At 51.2% G+C, this 17,097-nt stretch overlaps 1 protein-coding gene across 3 annotated transcripts in view; it reads left to right on the top strand.

The window, feature by feature from the left end:
- Nucleotides 1-17,097, top strand: part of PGBD5 (piggyBac transposable element derived 5) — a 97,691-nt gene that overhangs the window by 40,897 nt on the left and 39,697 nt on the right. For all 3 annotated transcript variants that reach the window (XM_070782174.1, XM_070782172.1, XM_070782171.1), the window contains exon 2: nucleotides 15,234-15,661. In XM_070782174.1, coding sequence (XP_070638275.1) covers nucleotides 15,234-15,661 — 428 coding nt within the window. The remainder of the gene's footprint in view (nucleotides 1-15,233; nucleotides 15,662-17,097) is intronic.

The following is a 17,097-nucleotide window of genomic DNA, read 5'->3' as shown; positions in this document are numbered from 1 at the left end:
CTGTTCTTTTTCCAATTTTAAAGGCCATATATTTAATTACATCCACCAGTTCTAGAAATCACATTCAGAAAAGTATTAAAAATGGAGATCACTTATAATGGTGGCCCTGCATCTGGCCACCTGGACCCGCAGCAAGCATTGCTCATGGGTTGGCAGCACCCTTTACCAAGAAAGAAATCTAAAGAACTCAGTGGCTCCAAAACTGCTGTGTGAACATGGTCAGGGCATCGTCTCACCGGGGGTGGTGGGGGAGGGTGTGACATGACAGAGGTGTGCTGAGCTGAGAGCTCTTCTGGGCTCCTTATTAGATGTACAGCTCCTGTGCACCCTGAGCCCTTCTTCCTGGAAGCCCTGCTCACTTGTTAGGAGATGCTGAGATGATAGAGGTCACCACCTTGGCTGGGGTGGCTGCCCTGCAGTGGGACCTTTTACTGCCTCCCACCCCACCATCAGCATCCTCATCCTCAGGCCCCAGGAGCTGGTGCCCAGCCTTGATTGGCACGTGGGGCCTGGCAGCAGCATGCCTTTGTAACAGGGCAGCACCATGGGGTCATGAGGCCACTTGGGCTCATTCTTGGGCTATGACTGAACAACTGGACCTGGTAGCTCAGATGGTAAGGCATCTGCCTACAATGTGGGAGACCCGGGTTCGATCCCTGGGTCAGGAAGATCCCCTGGAGAAGGAAATGGCACCCCACTCCAGTACTCTTGCCTGGAAAATCCCATGGACCGAGGAGCCTGGTAGGCTACAGTCCATGGTGTCGCAAAGAGTTGGACATGACTGAGCAACTTCTCTTCATGATACTACTCCTTCCTTACCCATAAAACTTCCTTAGAAATGTGGTGGTGACACACACGAGTCCCTGGTGCCACTGCAGGCACATCACCAGCTCTAAATTAAGGTTAGTGTCCCCTCCCTATACCGGACACCTCAAACTTAGGTACACTGTGGAATTAGCAAATCGCTCTGGGTTTCTTTTCTCAAGTTCTGTGACGCATAGGCTAGGTGGTGGCACCTTTGACCTCAGGGAGTAAGTATTTTCTTAACTATCCCTGAATCCTTTAGAATTCAGGCCCTAGATAGCTGTCTTTCCAGTGGCCCGAGACTGAGTAGGTGACAGCCGCTGGGCAAAGGGGCCAATGATGCCCGGCAGTTGGGTTTCTAGAGTGGATCTTATCTGGGTACTTCATGCTACCAATGACTGCATTTTCTTTAGAACTGATCCTGAAACTGCATGATTTAAAACAGGAAAAAATAACACTGCCACAAGATGGCCGACAAGAATAGCATTCGTGTTAGAAAGCAAACTGCAGTTTAAAAAAGCAGACATCTGAGCTCGTGCTGTGGGGTCAGCGGGGCAGTGGTGCTCGAAAGTGGGTTTGCTTAGGGGATGGTGGAACTCCTGTGAGGTGGGCGGGCTCAGGCCCAGGTCAGGGTCTGCAGATGCCCAGCCCCATCTGGACCCACAGGGAAGGGAGGCCCTGGAGACCCAGCAGCCAGCCTTCATGAAGGTCACCCCTGCAGCACAACTGGGGTTCCACCAACATGGCTGTCATGGGGGCAACTTCGGGCATGTGCACATGCTGTCTTAGCTTTGCTGCGTATGGAGGCCACCTCCTTCTCACACACAGAAACATCAGGCTCATGTGTCTTTGTAAAGTGGAATAAACATGATTTATTTCTACTTACTGATAAAGTTTCCCCTGGGCAGCTTTTGTGTAACTGAGCTCTTGACTGTGGCCTGAGAGGCTGCTAGGAAGCTTAAGGCCAGAGTCATCCCTGGTCACTCAGTGTGACAGGGACCTTCTCTGGTCCTTGTTCCCTCACAGGAAAGTGAGATGGGTGTGCTCTCTGTCCTGGAGATGGGGTAAACAGTGGGAAGGGGTGACCAGTGAGTTGGGGTCAGCCTCTGCCCGAGGTGCCCTGGTGCCCTCGTCAGCCCTCCTGTGTCTGCACCGTAGGACCTGGCCCATGCCCATCCAGCCTCTACACCAAGAAGCAGGAGCCCTGGCTGTGCTCCTCACTTCCTCCCCAGGCTTTCTCTTTCTTCCCACCACCTTGGTGTCTGATTGCCCATCCCAGCTCCCCTTTCCTTATCTCTTCCTCCCATCAGTGTGGACGGGTGTGCAGGGAACTGGATGGGCCTCATCAGCATTCAGGACTAGGCGACTCCTTGGGCCTTTTTGTGTCCTAAGCCAGCTGTGCTGAGACCAGCCCCTGCCATCTGTCTGTCTGGTGCACCGTGGGGTCCCAGGGTAGTAGAAACTATATGCTGTGCTCTTGCTGCTCCCTACACTGCAGCACCCCGCCCTGTCCCCAGAGCACATGGACACTCAACAGTAAATCCGGAGCGGCTGCTGGTGGGAAAGGAAGAATACTGTGTGGGGTCGCAGACCTGGGCCGTGTGGCCTTAGGTGACCAGCAAGTCTCTAAAGGAGGTAATGGACTGCACCAGAGATTCTAAGCCAGGAGAGCGGGGGGTGGGGGAGCAGGGTTTGTGCCTGAGAGAACCAGGGTGGGGGCTATCACCCATGTCCTGACATGGGGAGGGAGTCCATCAGCACCCACCGCCCCGTCATTACATGCAAGGACCAGGCGGAGCCTGTTGCCTGCTGGGGAGGGAGCAGTCAGAGGAGTGCAGACCAGCAGTCCCCACCCGCCCCTGCCCACAGGCCCAGTGTCATTTCCATCGATGAGGTAATGACTGTCATATCCACACACATCCTTGATATTGCTGCTCAGGTCGGGCTGGGCCTTGGAGCAGAAGTCCAGATCTGACCTTCCAAACCACCATCTGGGGGCAGGCTGCCGTGTGACGTTTACAAAATATGTGTATCCTGTAACCGTATTTGATCTCATCTGAAGGTAAGCACAAAGGCCCACGTCTAGGATCCTGAGAAAGTGCGGTCTGGGCAGTGTGGGTCACCCACCTCTTCAGACATATATGCACACACGCGCTCACACACACACACACACAGGTGCCTGAAAGGGGTCCTGGCTCCAAGACCTGCCCCTTTGTCTTCTGTCTCCCTCGTCAGGTGGTGTTCTGTTGATCAGTCACGTCTGACTCTTTGTGACCCCATGGACTGCAGCACGCCAGGCTTCCCTGTCTTTCACCACCTCCCAGTTTGTTCAAACTCATGTCCATTGAGTCAGTGATGCCATCCAACCATCTCATCCTCTGTCGTCCCCTTCTCCTCCTGTCTTCAATCTTTCCCAGCATCGGGGTCTTTACCAGTGAGTCAGCTCTTCACATCAGGTGGCCAAGTATTGGAGTGTCAGCTTCAGCATCAGTCCTTCCCATGAATATTCAGGGTTGATTTCCTTTAGGATGGACTGGTTTGATCTCCTTGCTGGGTACCCTAACCCTAACCCAGGATGCTTTTGACCTTCTCTGCTTACTGCCCTCAAATCCTAAAGATCCACTTCCATTTTCATTCTCTCATTCATGGTGTCTGCTAGGCACCTCCTGTGAGCAGTGTTCTAGATGGTAAAGGTGCAACAGGGAACAGACAGAGATCCCGGCCTGCAGACTCCACATACAGTCCTGTTAACTTCTCCCCCAAGAGTCACTGTAAGTGGCAAAATCATCCTAACTTCCCTGACAATGTCCTAACAGCATCGATGATTTCCTCTGTGTACATCAGCAGCCAGACCTCTGGCTATGCTCCTTCAGGCCCCCACCACCTGCACAGCTTTCATGGAAGGGCCATTTCACCTGCAGCACACTCAGTTCTAAGAATTTCTTTCAGCCAAAAGAAGACCTGCCAAACCCACGTTATCTGTCAGTGGTCAGCTTTCAGTTTTCTCTCCTTCCTCCTGCCTCAGCCCTGCCTCAAAGCCATCTTCATAGTCAGAACTTCATCGCGTACGTGGAGGGTCATGAGCAACCACACATCTAGAGCAAACTGCCATCTAGGGAGTCTTAGTTCCATGTGTGGGGGCGGAGGGGCAGGGCGCTGCTTCTTCCCCAGACTGGGTGACCTTGAGCGGGTTCTTCCTCTAAGCCCAAGCTCCTGCAGCTGTGAAACAGGCGTTCCAGCACCTCCTTCGTTGGCTGTTGCAGGGTCAGTGTGGCCAGTTGCACGTTAGTTGTGGTGCCTGATACCAAGGAGACCCTCCAGCAGCACGTCAGGGTTTTCTGTATTGTCAAGGGCACACTTGAAGCCTGGGATGGTGACATTCTTTTCATTGCTTCTCCCCCAGCACCTGATGGCACGGTCCCTTCCTGTCTCCTTTGATGGAGGAGGGACTGGAATGCTCCGGGGGCGGGGGTACCATGCTAGCTGGAACTGGCCAGGGCTGGTGGCAAGTTTGGGACCTTAGTGGGCTCAGCTGAGGCCTCATGAACAGGAGGAGGTAAGTCTGGGGAAGGAGCCTGAGGAGGAAACAGTGTCCCAGGTGGGTGGATATCGGGCCCAAACCTGGTGTAACTGGAGATGAAGAGCTGCAGTGGGTGTGGTGGTGGCAGGGGCAGCTGGGGAGTGATGGAGGAAGTTGACACAGCCTCTGGGGGCCCATCCTCACCAGCCGTCCTACATGAACTGGGACTGGAGGTGATGGGCCCTGGATGGCTCCTCCCCACCAGGTCCTCCCCAAGTGGGGAAAAACACTTCTGTCTTTTCTGTACCCAAGCATAGCCTTAAAAATATAGCCTCCTATGAAAAATAGACACAGCGTCTAAATGAAATACAAAATGTGGTCACCAAAGCTGCTGTTTTGTGACAGCCGTCCACTAAATGAACTCCGGGGAGAGGGACAGGAGCCAGGATGCAGGCTTCTGGGATGCTGTCCGCAGGTATTTCTGGGTGTCAGGTGTGTGAGAGGCACCTGAGGCTCTTGACATACGTTGCTCCACTTCATCTTCACCCCGAATGTGAATTTCATACTACTGTTATCTTTCCTTTGCCAACACAGAGACTGCAGCTCAAAGAGTGCTGTAGACTGAACGCTTGTGCCCCCAAATTCATGTGCTGAAACCTAATCCCTGCCCTGTGATGCTGTGAGGAAGTGGGACTTTGGAATGTGCTTAGGCCCAGGGGTCTCAGCTGGGAGACACACCCTCTGTGAACCAGGAGGTGGCCCTCGCCAGACACTGAATCTGCCTGCACATGATCTGATGATCCACTCTTCTGGATTCCAGGACTGTGAGAAATAACATTTTGTTGTCTGGGCCACCCAGCCAGTGGTATTCTGTTCTAGAAGCCCAAACAGACCAAGACAAAGAGGTTAAGGAATGGGCCCAAGGTCACTCGCCTAGCGAGTCATGGAGCTGGGACCAGTCCAGGGCCTCAGCTTTGCTAGACGGCAGCTATTTCAGAATTATGATATGAGACTCACTAATATGATTATTTATATTCCTCAAAATTACTTACACCATTGTCTTATTGTTGCATTAGTCTTGGAAGGGAGATGAGGCAAGTTCCCAATGAAAAACTGCATGCCAGAGAAATAGCAGTTTCCCAGAGGTTCAGGTAGACACAGAATCCAGAGCAGGACAGCTCCCCACCCCAGCCCTAGCTGTACACAAGCCCATCCTTAAGACACACCTCCCTCCTCAGCTCGAAGGAGAAGGGAAAGCTGTGGGTTTGGTGGAAGAAGATCTCAGTGGGATGAGCCTGGTCCAGGCCTGGGGGTTGAGAGTGAGCCTGGTATAGAGGGGAAGAGTGGGCCTGGTTGAGGGTGGGGAAGGGAGCTAGGGCCACGCTTTCTCAGTAGTGTCTATAGCAGGACTCACAGACACAGGAACTGTCACAGAATAGCCTTGTCATCTCCTGGCCTTTGGGTTACTGCCAGTAAGGGACTTTAGTTACAGTGACATCTGTGATTCATCTGACTGACATCTGAGTCTGCTGTGTGGCAACACTGTGCCAGGCACACAGTTTACAACCTTTCCTGACTTGTTATTACCTTACTACTTATGTCGAGAACCAGATCTGGTCAGAGGAGTCAGAGTTCCTTGTTCTGCCTGTACAAATACGTCTGACCTGATCTCTTTTCACTGAGTCTGAAGAATGATCTGTGCACATGAGCTTGACTGTAGAAAATCGCTGCTCCAGACAGAGAGGACACGGTGGGTCCTTGGATCTAGGGGAGCCTCAGGAGGGCATCCGGGGGAGGGGGGCTGCCATCCTTCCTCCCCCAGTGGCTGCCTCAGCTCAGTGCACTTGGAGGTGATCACAACACCTCTGCCCAGCAGTGAACACCCAGGAGATGCTTCAGAGCAGGTTGACTGCTCTGAAGTCAAGACACTGGTGTTGGCTATCACACGTAAATCTTGTTTTCTGTGGGATAGGCGATTTCTTACATGTGTGTATGTGCCTCATACAGTGAATGTTTCTGAAGGTAGCATGTCATCCCTTCTCTTTGTACCAGTGCTTTGTCACATGATTTCTGGTCAAGGTTATGGATTCAGTGTCTCTATTAGTCCACAAGTTAGCCTCTCTCTATAGGGACTGCACACTGCTATTCTATGACCTATTTCCTATGAGCATCACTGACTCAGGTGCCTGATTCCAAAACTGTTTTCTTTGTTGTCAACTTCTTGGCCAGCCACTGTGCCACATTAGCTCGAGGAAGCCTGCACACACATGCATACACATGCACTCACACAGGCATGCACAGAGTCTACTATTGTGTGTCCCTGAAGGAACTCCTGCAGCTGATACATTACGTGACTGATGCTACACTTGGGGTTTTCCGGCGAGGTTTCTGAGGTTTTCTGATGGCTGTGGAGGATGGTTAGCATCGACAGTCCTCTTTTGGAAGGCACCATTTAGCGGGCAACAGCAGTGATCTGAGCTCATTTCATGCGTTGGTAAGCTTTGCAGATCAGACCTAAACAGAAGGGGGAGGCTTGCTGCCCACTAGCATGGAGCAGGTTATCCTCCCATCCCCAGCCACACATCCAGGGATGTTGGGAGCACAACCAGGACTCCCACCCAAGACCCCTACCCCTGCATGGAGACCCCTGAATCCAGCTGTGAATTGTGTTTGTTACCCGTCACTTAGCGGTGAACAAAAGTTCCCCAAGGCAGGAGGCTTTAGCACTCTCGAGTGGCCATCTGACTGCATTCTGCAGATGAAACTTGGACTTCAGGTGTTTGTCAAATAGCTGGCTTGCCCTGCATGTCAGCCACCAGGAGAAGGAAAGAAGAATGCCAGAGACAGGATGATTACTTCCGCTGAAGATGCAGACCAGTTGTAGCTGTAGCTGTCAGTGACAACACTAGGTCCGCCTGTTTTCTGTGTCACCTATTTATGGACTGTTCAGAGAAGGCAATGGCACCCCACTCCAGTACTCTTGCCTGGAAAATCCCATGGACAGAGGAGCCTGGTAGGCTGCAGTCCATGAGGTGGCTAAGAGTCGGACACGACTGAGCGACTTCACTTTCACCTTTCACTTTCATGCATTGGAGAAGGAAATGGCAACCCACTCCAGTGTTCTTGCCTGGAGAATCCCAGGGACGGGGGAGCCTCATGGGCTGCCGTCTATGGGGTCGCACAGAGTCGGACATGACTGAAGCGACTTAGCAGCAGCAGCAGCAGCAGCAGGCCTCTAGGTTGTTTTTTTAATTCTTTTTATTTATTCAGTTCATTTCAGTCGCTCAGTAGTGTCCAACTCTTTACGACTCCATGGACTGCAGCACACTAGGCTTCCCTGTCCCATCACCAGTTCCTGGAGCTTGCTCAAACTCATGTCCATCAAGTTGTTGATGCCATCCAACCACCTCATCCTCTGTCTTCCCCTTATCCTCCTGCCTTCAATCTTTCCCAGGATCAGGGTCTTTTCCAATGAGTCAGCCCTTTGCATCAGATGGCCAAAGTATTGGAGCTTCAGCTTCAGCATCAGTTCTTCCAATGAATATTCAGGACTGATTTCCTTTAGGATGGACTGGTTTGATTTTCTTGCAGTCCAAGGGACTCTTAAGAGTCTCCTCCAACACCACAGTTCAAAAGCATCAGTTCTTTGGTGCTCAGCTTTCTTTCTGGTCCAACTCTCACATCCATACATGACTACTGAAAAAATCATAGCTTTGACTATATACACCTTTGTCAGCAAAATAATGGCTCTGCTTTATAATATGCTGTCTAGGTTTGTCATAGCTTTCCTTCCAAAGAGCAAGCGTCTTTTAATTTCATGGCTACAGTCACCATCTGCAGTGATTTTGGAGCCCAAGAAAATAAAGTCTGTCACTGTTTCCATTGTTTCCCTATCTATTTGCCATGAAGTGATGGGACCAGATGCCATGATCTTTTTTGAACGTTGAGTTTTAAGCCACCTTTTTCACTCTCCTCTTTCACTTTCATGAAGAGGCTCTTTAGTTTTTCTTCACTTTCTGCCATAAGGGTGGTGTCATCTGCATATCTGAGGTTATTGATACTTCTCCCGGCAATCTTGATTCCAGCTTGTGCTTCCTCCAGCCCAGTATTTCAGATGATGTACTCTGCATATAAGTTAAATAAGCAGGGTGACAATATACAGCCTTGACATATTCCTTTCCCGATTTGGAACCAGTCCATTGTTCCATGTCCAGTTCTAAATGTTGCTTCTTGACCTGCATACAGATTTCTCCAGAGGCAGGTCAGGTGGTCTAGTATTCCCATCTCCTTAAGAATTTTCCACAGTTTATTGTGATCCACACAGTCAAAGGCTTTGGCATAGTCAATGAAGTGGAAATAGATGTTTTTCTGGAACTCTCTTGCTTTTTTGATGATCCAGCGGATGTTGACAATTTGATTTCTGGTTTGTCTGCCTTTTCTAAATCCAGCTTGAACATCTGGAAATTCCCGGTTCACATACTGTTGAAGCCTGGCTTGGAGAATTTTGATCATTACTTTACTAGCATATGAGATGAGTGCAAATGTGCAGTAGTTTGAACGTCCTTTGGCATTGCCTGCCTTTTTAGATTGGAATGAAGAGTGACCTTTTCCAATCCTGTGGCCACTGCAGAGTTTTCCAACTTTGCTGGAATATTGATTGCAGCTCTTTTACAGCATCATCTTTTAGGATTTGAAATAGCTCAACTGGAATTCTATCACCTCCACTAGCTTTGTTTGTAGTGATGGTTCCTAAGGCCTACTTGACTTTGCACTCCAGGATGTCTGACTCTAGGTTAGTGATTATCTAACATCATGGTTATCTGGGTCATAAAGATCTTTTTTGTATAGTTCTTCTGTGTTTTCTTGCCACCTCTTCTCAATATCTTCTGCTTCTGTTAGGTCCATACCATTTCTGTCCTTTATTGTGCTCATCTTTGCATGAAATGTTCCTTTGGTATCTCTTAATTTTCTTGAAGAGATCTCTAGTCTTTCCCATTCTATTGTTTTCCTGTATTTCTTTGCATTGATCACTGAGGAAGGCTTTCTTATTTCTCCTTGCTATTCTTTGGAACTGCATTCAGATAGGTATATCTTTCCTTTTCTCCTCTGCCTTTTGTTTCTCTTATCTCAGCTATCTATAAGGCCTCCTCAGACAACCGTTTTACCTTTTTGCATTTCTCTTTTCTTGGAACACGAGAAAGAATCACACAGGTGATCACGGCCTCCTGTACAATGTTACAAGCCTCCGTCTATAGTTCTTTAGGTACTCTGTCCATCAGATCTGATCCCTTGAATCTATTTGTCACTTCAACCATATAATCGTAAGTGATTTGATTTAGGTCTTACCTGAATGGTCTAGTGGTTTTCTCTACTTTCTTCAACTGAAGTCTAAATTTGGCAACAAGGAGTTCATGATCTCAGCCACAGTCCGCTCCTGGTCTTGTTTTTGCTGACTGTGTAGAGCTTCTTCATCTTCAGCTCAAAGAATATAATCAGTCTGATTTCAGTATTGACCACCTGGTGATGTCCATGTGTAGAGTCTTCTCTTGTGTTGTTGGAAGAGGGTGTTTGCTATGACCGATGCGTTTTCTTGGCAAAACTCTGTCAGCCTTTGCCCTGCTTCATTTTGTACTCCAGGCAAAACTTGCCTGTTTGGCAGTACCAGGCCTTGCTTGTGGCATATGGGATCTTAGTTCCCTGACCAGGGATGGAACCCAGGTCCCCTGCATTGGGCGCATGGAGTCTTAGCCACTGGACCACCAGAAAAGCCCCATGCCTTAAGCTTTTTTTCATGTCTCAGACAAGAGGGATACTTTTGTGACAGTGCAGGACATTCCAGTTATATTTTTATGTCTGTTTGATTTGGCCTGGAGAGAAGTTATTTTCTTATTTTTAAATCATTATTAAATTAATGATTTAAAAATAAGAAAATAACTTCTCTCCAGGCCAAATTATTTTAAATAATATTGTGTTTCTCATATATGTTGCCACACTGCTGACTAGCTGTACCAAAAAGTGCCAGTGTGTGCAAAATGCGAATCTCATCTCAAAATGAAAGCATCAGTCTCTAAAAGGTTGTGCTTTCAAAAGCACACAAAGCCAGGCTTTTCTTCCAGATGGAGCGGAGGTGGGGGTCAGTGCCACACGCGGGGTGCCCACTGGCCTTGGGTCTGCTTGGTGCAGTGGGTGGAGGGAGGGAGCAGCAGGAGCGGCTTCCTTGGCACTGGGACCTGCGTCTCAGTGGGCCTCAGGGCAGACTGGGCAAGACAGGCTATTGTCTGACTTCTCCTCACTCTAGGGTGGTTCTTCAGTTTAAGACACAGAGAGGTTGTCTGGCATGCCTAAGGTCACACGGCCACCAGCTGTGACAGGGAGGGGGAAAAAAGACATCAGAAGATGCAGAAGGGTCAAGAGAAGTTCTCCAGCGGTTTCTTTCAGTTCAGGGAGAGAGTGAGGAAGTCAAACCCAACAAGACCCCAAGCCAACTCATCCGAGCTGGGCACCTGGTGGGTGGCTGTCATGCACCCACTCCCACATCATGCCCCTGACCAAGCGTCTCCCACCCAGGGCCCACCCAGGACACCCCACCTTGGTGTCCTCGAGGAGGTGTGGCCAGTGGTGTGCCAGCCCCATCCTGCCCTGCCCACCCATTCAGGTCTTCTCTTACACACAGGAGCTCCTGGCTGACCTGACCTGTCCACCAGGCACATCAGCACGGGGGTCCTGACACCAGACCCTGCCCAGGGGGCTCAGCACTGAAGTTTCTCCCTGGTGAGCGTGGCTCCTTCCTCCACCACTTACTTTCCATCCACCCTCAACAGGGATGTGTTGAACATACCATGTAGTGGGGATGCAAGGCGACATGACAGCCTTGACCTCTGAGGGCAGGACAGCAGAGCAGACAAAGCAAGGCTGAGTTTCTGACAAAACACCCATAGGCTGATACACACAAGGAGGAAGACCCAGCGAGGGCTGAGACTGAGAAGCCCCGTTGGGTGGGCAGGAAAGGCAACAGGAGGGGACGCATAATGAATCTGGAGGCCAAGGGGATGCAGGCCCTGCATTGGAAGGAGATGCCAGGACCCAGGCCTGGCACCAGCTCTGCTTGTGAGCTCTGTGCCTGCTCAGCAGGGAGAGTGGTCCAGGATGAGTCTGCGGGTAGGGCACACAGGGCCCCAGGCCCTAAAGGCTTTGTAAGGAATGTGGTCTTCCTTTTAGCGCAGTGAGAAAGCATGAGGGTATTTTCATTAAGCAGGGGAGTATTGTGGTTCAGTTTGTGTTTTTAAAATAATTTCCCTGTTGCCATCAATTATTTGGGGAGGGGGCATGCCCTTGGGGGAGGCTGTTTTCATTGTTCAGGCCAGAGGCAGCAGCCACGTGCGTAGGGGAGCTGCAGGGGCTGGTTGGTTGCACAGTGTGGAGGTGGGGCAGGATGTGCTGTGGGGGAGATAAGGGGTGCAGGAGACCAGGGGTTCATGGTGGTTCAGGTTTCTGACTGAGATAACTGGGGGACTGGCAGGGAGGAGCAAAAGGGAGGAATAGTGGGAACCTGGGATTTCAGTCCAGGCACAATTTAAGGGATGAACCTTCGTTGCCTATCGTGTACAAATGAAAGTGAGAAGTGAATGTGGCTGCTGTTGGAAGGAGGCCTCCAACCCTGGGCTCAGGCCCCCCACAGCCTCACTCACCTGTAGTCCTTGGCTGTGCGCAGCACACCTGGAGGACACTGGGTGAGGAGCCAACAGAGGGGCATGCCTTGGCCACCCACCTGCTCTGCCAGATCCCTGCTGCACTGGTGACTTCAGGAGTAGCCCCAGACCTCACCCACTCCATGTGCAGCAAGGGACCCCCTCAAGTGTGGTCCACATGCTAACAGCGCTTCACTGGCCCAGCCCTGGGGCCAGCCCAGGCCCTGTGCCCCTTGACACCTCCAGCTGCTCGCCCTCCTGCACAGTCCACCAAATGTGAGCCGTTGGCTCTGGGCACAGGGCCTCTGCACGAGATGGTCTCTCTGCCTGAAAGACTCTGACATCCCCACCCCCAGCCCTCTAGGCTGATGCCTCTCCACCCATACAGCCTATCCCACATGGCCCCTTCAGGGAGCCTCCCAGACCTGTCCCCAGGATCTGGATTCAGGGTCGTCTTGTGGGCACAGCCTCCCACAGCCAGACATCACCTGGTCACTCTTCACTGCTTGCTTCCCTCACCACATCGAGAACTTCTGGGGACCGAATACCGCTCTTACTCCATTCTATTGCTGAGGGGACCACGACACCCTAGTGTGATATTCCCTGCCACCCTTGAGTGACATTCTCCTTTACAAATGGGGCATCTGCTTTTCTAGTTGCTGCTGAGGTTGTTTTCCTTGCTGGGGGTGGACTGGGGTGTCTCTCTGGGGGTGGAGCTTTGCTGAGTGACTGTCAGTGCCCCTGGTCTGTGGGCCTCTGGGGTCCTGGGTCCCTGGAGGATGAGGAAACCAGGTTCGTGGCGGTGATGGGCCTTAAGGAATGGCATGGTGACACCATGGAGGAGGAGAGGACTGTGTCAGTATACTAGCTGGACACCAGGATTAACCTGGGCAGGCAGTGCTCTTCGCCCCAACCCACAGCCTCCCTGCTCCCTCCCCCGTCTCCATGCTACTTTGACCTTTTTGCAAGGTGGAGTCTCCTTTCCCTCCAGAGTTGCTCCTGGCTGTGCTCTGGGACCCTTCTCGGCCCACTGCAGAGGCGGAGGGAGGTCCTGTGGTGTGAGGACTAAGCACCTGGCTTGAGTTGTGTGCTTGCTGTGTGCAGACAGCCACGTCCCCTTTGGATGAGAGGATGATGGGGTTTGTAACTACAGGCAGCAGCAGGCTACTGGGCTGGCCCTGGGCTCTGTGGGTCAAAGGTCACCACTGTAAGAACTTAGTGGTGGGTGACCTTGGGCTTGTCCTCACACTCCTGAGCTCCTGTTTCCTCACCTGCAGAATGGGCTGATGGGAGGACTGCACAGTTAATCCCTGGAAAAACTCTTGGTCAGTGACTCAAAAGTGAGGGAGTCTCACCTTGGCTGGGGATCTGCCCCCCTTCAGGGCTCTGTTAGTTGGTGGCAGGGACCCACTGTCCCTGCCCCGCTTCCCTCCCAGGGACTGCCCAGCGCAACACTTCACACGTGAAGAGCCACAACTACTGAAGAAGGCCGCAGAGGCTGCTCGTAAATCAAATCAGATAGTTCAGAGTGTGTCTGCTGCTTCCTTGTTTCTTCATTAAGCAGTTGGCCAGGCCTGGGTCTGTTGTGTGAATTCATTTTGAAATGGCCTGGGAGGCAAAATGACTTTAAACATAACTTTTGGAAGAGAAAATTTCATTCTGCTTACTCAGCATGATGTAGCAATTAAAATGCTGGTTTTCCTCCTTTTTGAGAGCTACCCCTGAATAATTTATGACTTCACCCACCAGCAGCTATAAGGTTCACTGAAATAAAATTATTTCAAGCAGAGTGGCTGTGGAGCAGAGGCCGTCTTCCCAGCCTCACTGTCCAGTCAGCCTGGGCCGATGCCTGTTGCACCAGGACTGTCTGGAGCCCTTCTAAGAAATGACTGGTGAAAGAAGATATGGTGGCCACTTTGCTCTCTGGGCCTCGGTTTCTTCTTCTGTAAAAGGAGGACAACTAAAGCACTCTCTAGCCCTCAGCCCGCCATCTCTGGCTTCCTGTGGATACTGTCTCAGTAGCGGTTACCTAGTCATAGGTACCTCTGTAGGGCCAGGCACTGTGTTGAGTGCTTTCCCTGCATCCTCCAGTCATCCTGCCCCACAGACAGCCCAGTGAGGCTGCTCTCACTGTGCCCATTTTACGAACAGGAGAGATGAAATCTGCCCAAGACTGTGCAGTCAGTGAGAAATAAATTTAGAATTTCACCTCCCAAATCTGCCCATCTGAACTTATTAGTAAGACCTAGGATGTCTCCTGTACATTGTCAGCCTTAATTTTGCTGTAGAAAAGTTGTTTTTCAGAGGCTGTCTAAATCAGTAGTAGAGAAAGGTTGGGGTGGGGCTGGGGTTAAAGTTCTGAAGAATTTGCACAGCTTTTATTATAAATCATTAGGGCTTCCCTGGTGGCTCAGACGGTAAACAATCTGTCTGCAATGTGGGAGACCTAGGTTTGATCCCTGGGTTGGGAAGATCCCCTGGAGAATCCCCATGGACAGGGAAGCCTGGATGGCTACAGTCCATGGGGTCACAAAGAGTCAGACACAACTGAGTGACCAAGCACAGCACAGCACATACAGATGCAACGGAAGCAACGCTTTCTCCTTTAAGTCTCTACATACTGTTAGCCTGGTTTACCTGGAGTTGAAAGTGATGTTTCTTAAGGATGTGTGTATGTGTGTATGTATTTCTAAAGACTGTCCCAGCATTTGTAAAAACTATTTTTTATTGAATTGGTGAAATTAAATAAGCCCCTTCAGATTTATTTACTAATAAATTTAGAGTTACCAGGTAGAGAGTGCCTGATAAATTGCTCTCACCTGAATGGAATCTTTCAGGCCCTAAGTGGTAAAAAGCATTCCAAAGTCACCTTAATTTACAAGGAAATGAGAGCGAGAAAGACGTGCCGAGCTCTTTGTTCAGAATTCAGCGTGTCTTTGGGTCTCCACTGCTCTCCCCTGTGCGTCTTTCTCTTCTGGTCATGTTTCTGGGTTTGCCGGGTCTGTGAGGGTGGGATGGGGAGGCGTGTGCAGGATTCGGTGGGGACACGGGGCCCAGAGAGCAGCAGTGAGGTATCCTGTCTGGAGGGTGGGCAGGACGGCTTCCGGATGGGTATTTGGGTCCTCCCGGGAGGGCGTGGGGGTGGGGGCGGTGGCGCTTGGGCGGAGGCTCAGTTTGGGGACGCGGTGGCCGTAGCAGTAGCGCTTGGCCTGCCTGTCCAGGTCCCACCCGGAAGATGCCCCCCAGCGCCAGCGCCATGGACTTCTTCCAGCTCTTCGTCCCTGACAACGTCCTCAAGAACATGGTGGTGCAGACCAACCTGTACGCCAAGAAGTTCCAGGAGCGGTTCGGGAGCGACGGGGCCTGGGTGGACGTGACGCTGCCGGAGATGAAGGCGTTCCTTGGCTACGTCATCTCCACCAGCACCTCCCACTGCGAGTCGGTCCTCAGCATCTGGAGCGGCGGCTTCTACAGCAACCGCAGCCTTGCACTGGTCATGAGCCAGGCCCGCTTCGAGAAGATCCTCAAGTACTTCCACGTTGTGGCCTTCCGCTCCAGCCAGACCACACACGGCCTCTACAAGGTCCAGCCCTTCCTGGACTCCCTGCAGAGTGGCTTCGATTCGGCCTTCAGGCCTTCCCAAACCCAGGTGAGGCCGTGGGCCCCATGCCGGGCCTCCCGGGGTGGCAGTGGGCAGGGAGGCAGTGGTGTCAGTCAGTGGCTTCCTCCATCCCGCCTGTACCCCGAGGTCACTTCCGGGGAATCCCTGCGTGGCCACAGCCCATCCCGTCCCCATCTGATTAGAGGAAGGTGATGGAAGAACAGCCCCAAACCACATTTAGCATTCTGCTCCAAGAGGGTTTCCCTCCTCTTTTCTCCTCGTCCTGCTTTTCCATTAATTATCCTTTCTTTCTCAGCTATGGTTTGCACAGGGTAATGTTCATTTTCTTGTATTCTCTGAGTACCGTGCTCATCTGCTGGTTGTGAAGGAAAGTGAGCGGCCTTCTAGGGGTGCAGGGAAGGAGGCTGGGGTCCAGTGTTCTCAGGCCAGGGTAGTGGCCCAAGTGCTGGGTACCCGGCGTGCATGGAGAGTGAATGCCTTTGAGGGAGTTGCAGCCAGCTGTCAGCCATGACCCTGACCGTCACAGCCCCTTGCCTTCCTCACTACCTAAACAGTGCTGTGTTTGCTCTCAGTTCCTGGCTCCTAGCCCTGGCCTCCAGGGGACTATGGCAGTCGCATTTGGCTGTGGTGACAAACTTCCAGAAGTCATCCTCAGAGTTGCTCTGCTGGTCTGGTAAACTGACAGGGTGACTCTTCCCAGAGATTGCTGTAACCAGATCATCAGGAGGTTCCTGGCCTAAGTGAGCCAAATTCCCTCTGACTTGTTTCATATGGAGAGAAAAATCTTACTTCTCTTTCATTTGTACATTTAAAGATCTACCTACCCACCCACTTTTCCTTAAGGGCCTTTGTAATGAGCCTCAAGTTCTTTTTGCAGTTCTCTTAGAGATATACTCCAAATTTCCTATCCTACCTTCACTGCACAGCTTTAAAGCATGGGGTTTCTGTGGGGAAGATAATGCCCTCTCTGCCTTTGCAGGCTTCCCAGCTCCAGGGCCCCCTGTGATTCCCAGTTTTCCAAATCCTTCCGCTATTTACAGGGCAGCAAATGCTGTTTGATCTTGGCCCTCACTTTGCTTCTTTACCAAGACGTGAGGTCTTAGGGGACACAACCTCTGCCTTACATAACAGGCTCTACAGGACCAAGTACAGGGCTGGGCGTGGTTTTTATGTTTGTTTGTTTCACTGAATATTTGCTTGGTTGAAAATGAGCCAAACCAGAGACACATTGGCTGGGATGCAAGGGGAAAAAACAATATTCTGACCATACTGGAGTCAAACATTAGAAGAGCTGCTGGAGAGGTCTGAGTGCTTGCTAAGCCTAAGTGTCTTTCGAGAGTTAACCAACCAGCTCCTTAGGTGATTGGTATTTAACAGCCTGAAGATGAGGCTGCTGAAGGCCCTTCCAGCCCCTAGACGAGCTGTACTGGTGATTATACGCATGTTTGTTGTATGCCTGCCAG

This window comes from Bos indicus, chromosome 28, assembly GCF_029378745.1.
Source record: "Bos indicus isolate NIAB-ARS_2022 breed Sahiwal x Tharparkar chromosome 28, NIAB-ARS_B.indTharparkar_mat_pri_1.0, whole genome shotgun sequence".
Taxonomy (NCBI): Eukaryota; Metazoa; Chordata; class Mammalia; order Artiodactyla; family Bovidae; genus Bos; species Bos indicus.
This window is presented reverse-complemented; position numbering and strand designations above follow the sequence as displayed.